Source organism: Castor canadensis, chromosome 6 (genome assembly GCF_047511655.1).
Source record: "Castor canadensis chromosome 6, mCasCan1.hap1v2, whole genome shotgun sequence".
Classification (NCBI taxonomy): Eukaryota; Metazoa; Chordata; class Mammalia; order Rodentia; family Castoridae; genus Castor; species Castor canadensis.
This window is the reverse complement of record NC_133391.1, coordinates 16,797,938-16,812,207: the sequence shown is the minus strand read 5'-3', so window position 1 is coordinate 16,812,207 and position 14,270 is coordinate 16,797,938. Positions and strand designations below refer to the sequence as shown.

Below are 14,270 nucleotides of genomic sequence, written 5' to 3'. Positions count from 1 at the left end.
TTAAACTTCCCAGTCCTACCACACACAAAGGCAGAGAAAGAAAGGGAACCAGTGAGCTGCTTAGAAACACAAGCCAAAGTTTAATAAAAATACGTTTTATTGATTACGTATAATTTTAGCCATATTAATATATATTATAAACTTTTAAGAATTAGGAAGAATAATCTAAGTTATGGTAGCATGCTCAGTGAAGTCCTGCAGTCATTATATGTCATCTTTAGGTAACCAGGAAGTTACCACCAAGTTTTATAGTAGGATACAAGTCATCCCTGTCACACAGACACAACCCCAAATAATATTACTTATATAATGTATAAATTTTAACCTTTTATCCACAAGAGTTGTCTCAAAAAGCTAAAAAGGCACGAGACAGTTGCAAAATGCTACTCTGGACTTGGTATTTGGGGTTCTTAATTTTTTCCTAAAACCCCTGTTTACAATTAAAATGAAATCATACCACATTATACTTATAAAACATTTAACACAACACAGGAAATGTCAGATAGTTTGAGCAGGTGTTTTTGGCAGATCACAGAAATAAAACAGTGCTGTTGAAGCAGAAGCCTTTGCTTTTAGTGTTTCATAGCTGGAGACAATGATGAATGTCATTCAAATTTCTCGTCTCCTTCTTCCACATCTTTCAAGCTGAGTACTTCCAAAGAACCTTTGCCTTTGGTTTCCTTCTTTATTAGCTCATCAATCTCTCGGAAGCATCCTGGGTCAATCAGACACACCTGGAACATTTAATGTGGTGGTTTAAGACACGAAGATGGATGACACATCAGAATAAACTGCTCTACCTCCCCTCAGAGCAAGCCTGACACTTTTAGTTAGAAGTTAGGGCCATGGTGAGGGCAGGGTGGGACACTGGGCTCCAGTGAAGCTTCTGTGTCAGCCCTGTGACAAGGCGTTCATGTCCCTGGTCACACTTCCCAGCACAGTGAAGCTGCAGTTCCCTGGTGCAGCCCTTGCTCAGCACTCTTCAGACCCTGGGTTCAATGCCAGTGCCCCCGATGGCCCCCAAACCAAACTGAAGTGTGAAGAGGACTAGAAGACTATGTGCTACAACTTGGCGTTGAATTTCTACTTGAATGAAATCACCCTGCACAGGAAAAAGTAACCTCAACACCCATTTACAAGCCCTGTGGAAAGTTTTGGAGAATTCAGAACTCCAGTGTCAGATACGTTTCTCACATCTAAAGTGAATACTCACGACACTCAACAGTTCTCTACAGCTCATTTAGTTGTTAATACTGCTCTTTTAAAATGTTTTTGGTAAACAAGGCTGACGAACTTCTAGTCTCATTTCTGTTTGCTCCATAATAGAAACCTAATGCAAAACATACTGCCATGCAATAGAAAATAAATACAACTCACATAATTTTATCATGAATAATCCAAGAAAACAACAATCTGAAGTGTGCTTAAGTACAACGCAGTCCTTCTAATGCCTTGACTTGTCCACCTAACTCACTGTCCACAGTGTCTAGGTGTCTGTGATGCATGCTATGGTTTGAATATGAGATGTAGGCCACAGGTCTTGAGCCTTTGGGGCCCAGCTGGTGGCACTTTTTGGGAGGTTCTAGAAATGAAGAGGTGGGGCATAGCTGGAGGATGTAGGTCAGTGCCTTTGAAGGTTATACCTGGTCCCCTCTTCTGTGTCTCAGCCTCCCTTTCCCCTTTCTTTCTGTCTCTGCTTCCTGTCCATCATGAGGACAGCCTCCTCAGCCACACGCCCATGCTACCATGACGTTCTGCCAAAGTGCAGGAGACCCAGTGACCGTGGACTGAAGCCTCTGAAACCATGACCTAAAATAAGACTTTCCTCCTTGAAACTGTTCTGTCAGTTATTTATTTTGGTCACAGCTATGTGAATGTAACTACAACATTTCTGACTAGAAAATAAACTAGTCTGGTAGCATGAAGCAAAGAAGTAAGAGTATCCAGCTTACGATTTCTAACTGCTGGCCGTAGTCCTCACTTTCTATGACTTTCATCAGTGGCTTGAGCTTCTCCTTTAGCTTCTTCCCTTCATTCACTGGCAGGGTGAACCGGAGTCTCATGTGGGCGCGCTCTATCTTCATCTTCTCCTTCAACTGCTTTATCACTTCCAGAGCCTATCCGGACAAAATGCAGAGGGTTTGTATTTCCTTTACTTCTGCTGTGCCATTATTTCCTAAGGCATCCGAAAAACAAGTGGCTTCCATCTAGATGCATGAGGCAGTGGTTTCTTAGCTATGACACAACATAAAGCAACCTTAGGAAAAACTCACAGAAACTGGATACCAAAATAAAAAGCCTGTGATTCAAGAAACACTACTAAGAACTGCTAAGTAGCAGAAGGTACTTGCCTGACACATGCAAGGCCCTGGTTCCACCCTAGCACTGCACACAGTCAAGAAAACTCACTATCAAGAAAATGGGAAAAACAAGCCAGGTGCTGGTGGCTCATGTCTGTGATTCTAGTTACTTGGAAGACTGAGACTGGGAGGATCTAGGTTTGAGACCACCCTGGGCAAATAGTTCATGAGACCCTATCTCCAAAATAACCAGAGCAAAAAGAACTGGCTCAAGGGCTACAATGTCTGCTTTGCAAGCTCAAAGCCCTGAGTTCAAACCCCAGCCCCACCAAGAAAACCAAAAAGCAAAAACAAAACCTGCAAAACTTAAGTTACCTCACCCAGCAAGTCTACTACCAGGTATAACAGAGAACTAAAAATGTATTTATCCACACCCAAACTGATAGTGAACTTTGAGGCTTTACTCATAATAAGTACAAAGTGAAAACAGCCCACCGTTGTCAGCTGCTGAACAAGGTAAGAAGTATGGTTACTTCCCTACATGGATATTATTCAGCAGTACGGATCCATGCCACAGTACAGAACTGTCTTGAAAAGGTCACCTACTGCATAGTCAGTGTAATTGAAAAGTTCAGGACAGACAAGTCCTTGGAGAGAGAAAGCAGAAGAGTGGTTGCTGGGGTGGGGGGGGTGGTGGAGGGGGGGTGGTGTGTGTGTGTGTGTGTTGTGAGACAGGAAACAACTGCTAGTGGTACAGAGTTTAGTGCTGGAGTGATAGAAATGTTCTCACAATAGGACTCAGGAAGGCTGTAAAACTTGTGAGTATACTACTAAATTGCATACTGTGAAAGGGTGGTTTTTGTTTTGATATGTATATATTTTTTGGCAGCACTGAATTTTGAACTCAGGGCCTCATGCTCGCTAGGCAGGTGTACTTACCACTTGAACCACTCTGCCTGGCCTGTTTGGATTTTTTACACAGGGTCTGGCTATGTAGCCCAGGCTGGCCCTGGACTCTGATCCCCTTGTCTCAGCCTTTCAACTGCTAGGATTATTGGTGTACACACCCAGTTTAAAGGGTAACTTTTATGATATATGAATTATATAAACAGAAAAATCTAACAGTTAAAATGTCTCTTTAAAGATCTAAGTTTTGTCTTCAAAAGTTTGATTTGCATAGGAAGATAGGAGTCCTCTGTGAATTTGTGTTTAGTTTAAAAAAAAGATCTATCTTTCTAACCCCAATTTCTGTCCTCCATTCTTCCCAACCGCCTGCTGCCATGCGTACCCATTACTTTAATGATTTCTTTTGGGAAAACTGATTTTCATGGATGTTAGCTTTTTTTTTTTTGGTACTGGGGTTTGAACTCAGGGCCTACACCTTGAGCCACTCCTCCAGCCCAGTTTTGTGATGGGTTTTTGTTGAGATAGCGTCTTGGGAACTATTTGCCCAGGATGGCTTCAAACTGTGATCCTCCTGATCTCTGCCTCCTGAGTAGCTGGGATTATAGGTGTGAGCTACCAGTGTCTGGCAGATGTTAGTTCTGATCCCATGAAAACCCACTCACCTGCTGCTTTGTACTCTTGTTGGGTTTGACTGAATAGTGGATATCCTTCATGGCTCTCTCAATGAGGATAACAGTGTATGGTCTCTTTGTTTCAGGGTTCACACACTTGTCTGCCACAATGGTTGCGATGTCTCTAAACATCTGTTCCAGTTGCGTGTGCCTCTCTTTATCTGATACTTGAACTTCTCCTTTAGTCAAAATCTAAAAATTCCAGGAAATTTAAGAAAATGAGCCTTTTCTATTATACACTATTTGTCAGCTAACCACAAGAATGAATCAGTGGGGTGATTTATTATAAGATTTAATTTAATTTCTGTGGGCTTTTTTTTTTTGGGCAGCAGTGGGGTTTGAACTCAGAGCTTCATGCTTGGCAGGCAGGTGCTCTTACTGCTTGAGCCACTCTGCCAGCCCTAATTTCTGTAGATTTTGTTTAAAAACAAAAAGCAAAAAACAAAAGCCGTATTTCTGTATTATTAAGACTGATATTATGCAACCACATACTTGCGTGGCAAAAATAAGGTACTTTATAGCTTATACTCACAAATACTTATGTACAGATGAAGGTTTCGGTTAGTTAAAAAAAGATACTTTTAGCCTAGCTACTTAGGAGGCAGAAATCCAGGAGGATCCCAGTTCCAAGCCAGCCTGGCAAGTAGTTCTGTGAGACCCTATCTTGAAAAACCCTTCACAAAAAAGGGCTGGTGGGGTGGCTCAAGGTGTAGATCCTGAGTTTAAATCCCGGTACACACACACAAAGATACTTTAAAGTAGCATAGTTACAAATCTTGTACAAATGAATGTTGGGGGTCACTCATCAAAAAAAGATAACTTTAAGACACCTACAAATCCTTATGGCAGAACTGGACGCTGGGGCCTGTTCTGCTGCAGGTGGCAGAACTCACCTGTTTACATATGTCGGTTTGGTCGTCTGTTCCGAATGCACTGATGAGATCTTCCTTCTTTGCAACCTGACCTTTAGAAACATTTACAAACACTGAGTGGGTCTGCAGAACTTCATCAAGGTCTTTTTCCCTTGGGAGGGCAGGAAAGAAAGTCCTATGTGAACACACTTGCCCCTGGGAAATGCATTCACATTTAAATACGAGACGGCAATGACACTAATTGGCATCAGTGGCAAGAAACAACAAATCCTTCTCAATGACCCTGGGATCAGTTTCAAATCTCAGAACCACACTTGCATCCGTTTTCTCACTGGAGAATACCATCACGGGAGGGGAGCCAACAGTAGGTGGTGGGTGGGGCTGGTGCCACACCGGCCCCTAGATGGCGGCAGCGACGCCTCCACGCACTTCCCCTGCCACCACCGAGCCCTGATGACGTCAGATGTACTACGATTCTATTGGGGACTGCGCTCCGAGTCTTAATCATTTTGGAATAAAGACGGGTTTCTAGGCTGTAGCTTTTATGACACCAACAAAACAAAAACTCAAACCTGCAACCCAATCCAAACCAACCAAATATAACAAAAAATGGAAGCCCCGTCCTAATGCCGATCTCGGGAAGGACAGGACTTGTCACGCTTCCAGCAGGAGCCAGCTTCCCAGCTCCTTCCCACAGGGACGCCGCCTCGGAGGGCGGACACGAGCCCGGCCGGGGCCCGCGGGGCGGGGACACTCACACGCCACTCCGCCAGCCGACCACCTTGTTTTTGTAGCAGGCGATCTCGAAGCGCTTTCCACCGCGCTTCATGCGCACCACCGCCACATTGGTTAGGCGGATCTGGTTGGTTGGGGTGAAGATGGACATTGTGGCTGCTCACAGACCTCGGATCCAGGACTTAGGACAAGACCCGTATCGCTCAGGGCCACCAGTGCCTAACGACCCGGCGGCGCGCGGGTCAATAACGACCCCACACGGCGCGGAGTCGCGAAGAGCTCCGCTCGGCGACAGCCACAATGCGCCAGGCTGACTTATTGCGCAGGCGTTTGATGCCGGGCGGGGACCACCGAGCAACGACGCCTGCGCAGTGTGGATTTTACGACATCTTTCCGCGCCCTACAAGGGAGGTGCGGGACCTTGACGTAATATACTTCCGCGGGGGAGCTAAAGAGCGCTGACAGGCTGGTGTCTGGTTTTTAGAGCACGGGTGGAAACACACCCTTCCCGTTACACAGTTCCGAAGTGCTCAGGAACCACATTCACTTTTCCCTTATATTAAAGAAAAAAATTAAGAAAAGTAGTATAGAGCCGGGGCGTGGTGGTTCACGCCTGTAATCCTAGCTCCTGGGAGGTTGAGGCAGGAGGATCGCAAAGTTGGAGACCAGCCTGTACTGTATAGCCAGTCCCATGCCAGCCTGTGCTACATGGTGAAACTGTCTCAATGAACTAACAACAACAAAAAACCTGAAGAAAGTGTAATGAAGGCCCTGCTTCAATTATCAATACTTCCCCCCCCCCCCCTTTTTTTTTTGGTGCTAGGGATCGAAATCAGGGCCTTGCACTTGCCAGGCAAGCGCTCTTCCACTGAGCTAAATCTCCAACCCCCCATTTTTGTTTAATTCCCTCCTTTTCATTTTTTTTTGTTGGAGTATTTCAATGCAAATCATCATATGATTTTAGACTTTTGAATAGTTCAGTATTTCCCTTGATCAGGTACTCTCAACTAGATTGACCACAATAACTCAATATTATATAGTAGCCACTCCATATTTTAATTTCCCCTCCTAAATCATGCATGTTTACAGTGAGCCCTAGTTCCAGCTGAGATCCACACTGTACAATGGTACTACTCACTGTTGCCTAGTCTCATTAAATACTTCTCCCTTTCCTTTTTTTTCCCCATTCCACTTTTCTTGACAGTACTTCTCTCTAGACCCTCCCCTTTCCACGCTGAGCCAATCCAGGCGGAGCCGGAAATGCTCTCTTTGTCGCTTCGCGCTCTGGGTGGTGCTTCCCTCTGGTCCGCCGCTTTTCCCTCTAAACCAATCAGAGCAGCACCGGGAGAGCATTGGCCTCCTTTCCCCGAGTTCTAGGCGGTGCTTCTCTTTCGGCCCGCCCCCCTTCCCCTCTCAACCAATCCGAGCAGGATGGGGAGCGCTCCGTCATTTTCACCCACAGTTATGGACGGTGCTTCCTCTGGACCCGCCTTCCTCTCGCCTAAGCCAATCAGAGAAGGACTCTCTGAATTCTTTCCCACAGCTCAGGGCTTCCCTCTGGGCCCGCCCCTTTCCCCTCTGACCAATCCAGTGTCTCTGTGAGTGGCACGGCTTCCTCCAGGTCTGCGGAGTCGGGGCACAGCTCTGACTGAGGGGCGGGTCCGGCTGCCTCCGGGAGTCCGCGCCGGCCACTCGACCCTCCACGTGCACGTTCCTCGTTTCCCTGCAGCCTGCGGGGCTTGGGCGCTGAGGAGAATGGGTAAGCCCCTAGCTGGCCGGCGTCATCATGGCGCGGGAGGGGCGAAACGGTCTCCTTCCAGCCGCGGAGCTCGGTCCTACGGCCTTGTCACCGCGCGGCGGGGCGGAGGGGACAAGTCCCAGCCTTTGACCGGCTGGTGCCTTTCGAGGCTCGGGGGTGTGCTTACAAGGCAGCCGACTCTTCCCACGCCCCGTGAAAGGAAGAGAAATCTGCCCCTCACCCCCTGGCCCACGTGCGTGGGGACTTGCGGTTCTTTCGGTAGCACCTGCAAACCCCAAACTGCAGCCTTTCCCTTTTGAAATTGCTCGCCGGGTCAACACGTGAGGCCAGGCCCTTCGTATATATGAATCCCATATATGTGTATCCCTTCCTAAAGAGGCGCGAGGACGGGCGTGGTAGGGCGCACCTGTAATCCCGGGACTCGGAAGTCTGAGGCAGGAGGATCCTGAGTTCGAGGGCAGCCCAGGCAGCGTGGCGAGACACTGCCTCTAAAAAAAGACAGAAATTACAAATAGGAAAAAAGAGTTCCCTTTGCTGCTATTTTAGGTAATAAACCAAAATGAACTCGTAAGGCCACATGAAATGTTTTTCACTTTATGTTCCCTTACCTTGCTTCTGAATTTATAATTTTATGTTCTTATTTTTTGAATTACTATCATTATGATAATTCTTATCACATTATTTACCACGTTATTTTTAGGATTTTTTTTTGTTTGTTTAAAAAGATTTCTTACCTGGATTGTTAAATTGAATGGTTGGTTTTTAATTCTTTTTTGAGGAGGTGGTGTGGAGTTGAACTAGGCAGGCTCTACCACTTGAGTCACACTCCCCATTCTTCCCCTTTTTTTTTTTTGCTTTACTTATTTATCAGGTAGGGTCTGGCATTTTTTTGCGGGGGCCTGCCTCAGGTCAGGAACCTTCTACCTAAGGTCTCTGGAGTAGATGGGATTACAGGCATGCACTACCATATTCAGCTAACTGATAGGGGCTCACTAACTTTTTGCCTAGGCTGGCCTCAAACTATGATCCTCCTGATCTCTGCCTCGTGGGCATCCGGGATTATAGATGTGAGCTGCCACACTCAGTCTTATTTTTTTAATTGTTTAATAAAGCAGGGATGGACATATGTATGTGTATATGTCACCTTGGGCAAAGTTACAGGTATGTGTTGTTTTAAATTTAGGTCCTCCGTTGGATGTGTGGGGCCTGTCCCCATCCTTATTTTCATGGTGGACAAACCGGTTTTACATTTATTCAGGGCTTGCTTTTGCCCTCAGCCTTTGGATTTGTCTCCAGATTATCTTTAAGAAGCAGGTAAGTCTTTCTTTGTTTTTAATAGGAGAGTTTTTAGGTATCAGATTTCATAGAGAATTTAGAGTAAAGATTTCTCAAGGTTTCAGAAAAATACAGAAAAGCTAATGGGGCTTTAAATCACTTTTGGGTTTGGTTTCTAGATTTAAAAAAAAAATTAGCATATGGTAGCTGTGCAGGGGGTTTCATTGCGACATTTACATATGTGCTTACAAGGTATCTTAATTAGATTAGCCCCTCCATCATTCTCCCTCATCCTCCCTCCCCTTCTTAGAACAATTTCAGCAGGTTTCATCGTTCTGTTTTTATACATGTATACAAAGTACATCTACCATATTCACTCTCATCCACCTTCTTTGTTTGCCCTCCCCCCTCCCACTGGTACACACCCCAAGACAGGACCTGTTTCACCCTCCTGTTCTTCATTGTGTTAAGTGTGCATAGGATCGTTCAAGGGGATTTCCCCTTAGTATTTCATACATATATGTTTTGTATTTTAGTCAGAGCAACCCCGTCTGTTACTGACTTTCTATCGCCCTGCTCCCGTTTTTGAGCAGGTTACAATGCGTTGTGTTAGGTTATCTTCATACACATGTGCAATGTATTTCAATACTTTTTACTTGCTCGCATTCTCTTTTCCTGCCAAAGTCCCCTTGTATAGACCCACTGTTACAATCGTTCACCCTGCACCGCCTCTCTCTCACTAAAACAATCTTTTCTCTCAGTTTTTAGAGAATAGGTCATAATGTTAGATAGAGAAGATTTTTGTAGTAGCAAATTAACCTTTTATAAGAAAAACGAAACTGTTTTGAACCTTTAAGGGGTAGTAGCCTTCTCGTTCCTTTCCACTAATTAAGGATCAGAAAATAAATTCCTACTGTTCTACTAAAACATGTTACCAGTGAAGGTATATACAGTAGGGTTTCCATATTCTGGGATTTTGCAGGATTCAGCCAAACATAGATCAAAAATACTTGGTGGGAAGGGAACCCAAACTTCTATACTGAACACATATAGGCTTTAGGATTTTTATAACACATTATATGAGGTATTAGGAGCAGATGATTTAAACTGTGTGAAAGGATATGCAAATACTGTGTCATTTTATATAAGGGATTTATAGCACTTGAGAAGCTGAGACAGCAACCTAGCCACATAGCAAGACCTTATCTTAAAAAAGAAAAAGAGAACTTGAGCATCCTTGGGTTTTGGTATTGGCATGTGTGAGTCCTGGAACCTGGAACCCGCCCACCTTGGACAGCTGGGAAGACTGTATGGCTTTCCTTGGAGGGAGCAGGGATCACAGTCTTAAGCCAAGTGGTTCTGTCTTTAAAGGACCTATTTGCTGAGAGGTTTCTATTTGGGGAGGTTAACCAGTGAGACTAAAAATAAGATGTCTGTATCTACTGATTTTCATCCCTATTGAAGTTGGAAAAAGATAAGACTTGATGTGATCATTTATCTTCAAGGCCAAGAACTCACAGGAGAATTCTACTCCAAAAGCAACTGAGGATTTGCTAACAAACGGCTATATCACCCTCCAGAAGAAGCAGATCTTTGTATCTGGGGTGAAGATTTTTTATGGCTCCCAGACTGGTACAGCCAAGGTGAGAACTCCATGTGATGCTTCTACTTTGGTTTCTGACAGTTAAGAACGTTCTTGAAGCGACACCGTTAACCCTGAACTGACTTATCCTTCTGATTTCTTTAGTTCCCTTTGCCTCCTTTTTCTTCGTGGGATGGCGGGCGGTGTGCGCTAGTCTGTTTCAAGAGATGTTCTGGAGCTTTCTGTGCCTCAGCGGGATGAGAGATTTCTGAGTCCATTATTGATGCTTGTGGGTAGAGGGTTAGAGGCAGTGAAAAGCGAGTGGCGCCAATAGCGACTTGGACAAGTCCACACATCTATGTAAGGAAACGTGTTTCGGTTTGTAATAGTGTTGCAGTGTTGAAGTGTCTAGCCGAAAGCTGCCTCCCTTCCTTCATTGTGTCCACACGCTGCCTGCCTCCTTGTTGTGAGGGACACAGCTGTTTAGTGCTTTCTAGGAAAGAGTAAGGCAGGCTAGTGTGAAAATGAATTCTAAAACACCAAGGTCTGTTGTTGGTGTGTACCCCTGAAGAGGCTGCTGCTGCCCTCTTGTGGATGTTGTGCAGAATTACACTTCTTAGGTTCTCGGTACTTTTCTCCACAGTGAATTTAAGCTCCACTGTAAGCACTCAAGGCCAGGAAACCTGCAGAAAGGCAGAAAGGTTCTTAGGAGCCAAAACAAAGTCCTTTCCATGCTGCTATGAAACACCTTATTCAGAGCCTCTTTATGTGTACTTAATGTTTTTATTTTATTTATTTTTTGTAGTGTTGGGGATTGAGCCCAGGGCCTTGTACATACTAGGCAAGTGCTCTAACATTAAGCTGCATCCCTAGCCCTTGTTTTTAAATTTTTCAAAAGATCAAACAAATCCTGGCACACCGAAGGTTCATTATGAAAGGTACTCGCCACAGAGCCTCTTTTACTATTTCTATTAATTAATTAATTAATCATTTTGGCAGTACCGCCGTTTGAACTCAGGGCTTCCTGCTTGCGAGGCAGGTGCTCTGCCACTGGTTATTTTTGAAAATGGGGTCTTGCTTTTTGGCTAGGTCAGCCAGGAATCACAGTCCTCCTGATCTCAGCCTCTCATGTAGCCTGGGGTGGCAGGGCATCCCAGTGAGCCCAGTTACGGGTTGAGATGGGGGTCTCCAACCTCAGTTCTCCCGATCTTCCCCTTGCAAGTAGCTAAGATTGCAGACGGAAGTCTTGCACCTGACTATTTCCGTTTTCAGTTACTCTGCTGGTTATTACTTTAAGCTGCTAGTGTTTCTAGATTTATCAATGGTAAGAAAATGTTACAGAATCCTTATACTTGTTTCTTTACACAGTCTTCAAACTTCAGGTTACTACTGCTGTCATGTGGTAGCTGATAGGGGTTGGGTTGCTGCGCCACCTGGTCATTCCTTCATTCTGCTTTCACATTTGATTCATTTGTATATGGCTACGTAGACAAGACGAGTCAAAACCTTTTCTTCTTGATGTTGAAGACATCTCACAGTCTTCCAGGAGCCAGTGATCCTGATGAGAAGGCAAATTCCTGTGTTTCTCCGTAGGTGACCTGATCGCCTTTGCAGTGTTTGAACTCAGGGCCTCATGCTTGCTATGCAGGCACTCTACCCTTTGAGCCACTCCACCAGTCCTATTCTTTCTTTCTTTCTGGTAATTTTTAGGGTCATGTGTGTCCCTGGTGTTTGGAAATTTTGTGAGTGGGCAGCTAGGTTGGATCCCTTTTCAGCCATCGTTGTGGATCCTTTTTGTTTTAAGGATTTGTGTGTGTCAATTCTGCTGAATTTCTGGGATGAATTTCTTTCCCTTCTGTTTCTGTCCTTCCTGTCGGAGACTTTAGTTAGTTGGATGTTGGACCTTCTGAATGGTCTTCTGTGTCTCAAATCTTCTCTCAAGCTTTTCAGAACTTTTTTCCATCCTGTGGTCTTGGATGTCCATTCAAAATTTTTTTTGCGTGTCTTATTTCAGCTTATATATATATTTTTTCATTTTTCTTTTATTATTCATATGTGCATACAAGGCTTGGTTCATTTCTCCCCCCTGCCCCCACCCCCTCCCTTACCACCCACTCCACCCCCTCCCACTCCCCCCCCTCAATACCCAGCAGAAACTATTTTGCCCTTATCTCTAATTTTGTTGTAGAGAGAGTATAAGCAATAATAGGAAGGAACAAGGGGTTTTGCTGGTTGAGATAAGGATAGCTATACAGGGCGTTGACTCACATTGATTTCCTGTGCGTGGGTGTTACCTTCTAGGTTAATTCTTTTTGATCTAACCTTTTCTCTAGTTCCTGGTCCCCTTTTCCTATTGGCCTCAGTTGCTTTAAGGTATCTGCTTTAGTTTCTCTGCATTAAGGGCAACAAATGCTAGCTAGTTTTTTAGGTGTCTTACCTATCCTCACCCCTCCCTTGTGTGCTCTCGCTTTTATCATGTGCTCATAGTCCAATCCCCTTGTGTTTGCCCTTGATCTAATGTCCACATATGAGGGAGAACATATGATTTTTGGTCTTTTGGGCCAGGCTAACCTCACTCAGAATGATGTTCTCCAATTCCATCCATTTACCAGCGAATGATAACATTTCGTTCTTCTTCATGGCTGCATAAAATTCCATTGTGTATAGATACCACATTTTCTTAATCCATTCATCAGTGCTGGGGCATCTTGGCTGTTTCCATAACTTGGCTATTGTGAATAGTGCCGCAATAAACATGGGTGTGCAGGTGCCTCTGGAGTAACAGTCTTTTGGGTATATCCCCAAGAGTGGTATTGCTGGATCAAATGGTAGATCGATGTCCAGCTTTTTAAGTAGCCTCCAAATTTTTTTCCAGAGTGGTTGTACTAGTCTACATTCCCACCAACAGTGTAAGAGGGTTCCTTTTTCCCCGCATCCTCGCCAACACCTGTTGTTGGTGGTGTTGCTGATGATGGCTATTCTAACAGGGGTGAGGTGGAATCTTAGTGTGGTTTTAATTTGCATTTCCTTTATTGCTAGAGATGGTGCAGCTTATATGTTTTTAATTGTAAAAATTCCTTTTCATTTTTTGTTCAGTTTCTGTACTATCATTCATGGTATAATAGATTATATTTTCTTGAAATCATTTTTCTGATCATGACTTACTTGTTTTCTCAGTTTTTCTGCTATGGGTTTTTCTCCCTTTTTTTGCCTGTTCTGTGTTCTTGGTGATCCATGTTTTCTGTTCATAGTTGGTGTGGATTTTCTCTGCTTGTAAATTCTCACTGAATGCTCTGGAGCGTGATTGGGCTGTCTAAGTCTCTTTCAGTGTTTGTCCATGCTTGACTGTCTCCAGTTTCTTTATTCCTGTTGACATGAGTCAACAGCTAGCTTCTGTACCCATCCATGCTCCAGTGACCTCCCTATTGCTGTTACTTCTGTCTTTATCTTACTTGGCATATTAGCTACAACCACTCCTTTGTTACTGAAAGACTCTCCATTTAGCTTTTATTATATCCTTTTCTTGGGTCTTTGTCTGCTTTTCTAAGGCTAGTCTTTGTGGTAAATTTACTGGTTTCTCTTCACCATTTCTTAGTTTTTATTTTGGTGCTGGAGCTCTGCAGGACCCTACACGCGTGCTCTGTCTCTGAGCTATACCCCCAGCCCTCGTCATCTTCCTGACCTCTAAAGCTAGGAGAGTCTCAGTACTTACTCATTCTCTGTGGGATCATATTTTCTAGGACTTTAAATTCTACTTAATCAGATCATAGGTTAGCAAGCCACTTCTAAAGGGTCAGCTGTCTTATTTTATATGTGTATTTTAGGTTCCATGAGGCATATGATCTTTGTTGTAGCCTCTAATCTCAGATTATGTAGTACAGAGACACCATAGACATGAAAACAGATAGGCATGACTTAGATCTTTATATGGATGTCTGCTGAGCCTCTCAAAATCAGGATGCTCAAATTTCCTGACTTCTGCCGAAACCCGCTCGTGTAATCCTTAACACTTCAATAAACAGCAGCCTTATCCTCCCGCATTGCTTCATCTAGTCTGTCTGCAGATCCTGTCTGCTCTGCTTTTACAATTACTTCCCTCCACCTCCACTGCTGCCCCAGTCCCAGCCATCTCACCACTGCTCTCTTGATTCCGTGCTACTTAGGCCTCCC

At 44.4% G+C, this 14,270-nt stretch overlaps 2 protein-coding genes across 3 annotated transcripts in view; one reads left to right on the top strand and one right to left on the bottom strand.

Moving 5' to 3' along the window:
* Nucleotides 1-79: 79 nt before the first annotated feature.
* Nucleotides 80-5,841, bottom strand: Sbds (SBDS ribosome maturation factor). Its single transcript, XM_020163044.2, has 5 exons — nucleotides 5,508-5,841; nucleotides 4,771-4,900; nucleotides 3,869-4,069; nucleotides 1,953-2,117; nucleotides 80-734 (listed from the first exon to the last, which is right to left on the bottom strand). The coding sequence occupies exons 1-5, from the start codon at nucleotides 5,633-5,635 to the stop codon at nucleotides 606-608; spliced, it is 753 nt and encodes a 250-aa protein (XP_020018633.1). The 5' UTR covers nucleotides 5,636-5,841; the 3' UTR covers nucleotides 80-605.
* Nucleotides 5,842-7,063: 1,222 nt separating this feature from the next.
* The window catches only part of LOC109685928 (S-adenosyl-L-methionine-dependent tRNA 4-demethylwyosine synthase TYW1-like), a 198,827-nt gene continuing 191,620 nt past the window's right edge, over nucleotides 7,064-14,270 (top strand). The window contains exons 1-3 of one of the 2 annotated variants that reach the window (XM_074075773.1): nucleotides 7,064-7,243; nucleotides 8,427-8,557; nucleotides 10,024-10,161. In XM_074075773.1, coding sequence (XP_073931874.1) covers nucleotides 7,240-7,243; nucleotides 8,427-8,557; nucleotides 10,024-10,161 — 273 coding nt within the window. In that variant the 5' untranslated portion in view covers nucleotides 7,064-7,239. The remainder of the gene's footprint in view (nucleotides 7,244-8,426; nucleotides 8,558-10,023; nucleotides 10,162-14,270) is intronic. The other variant, XM_074075772.1, reaches the window with a different exon arrangement.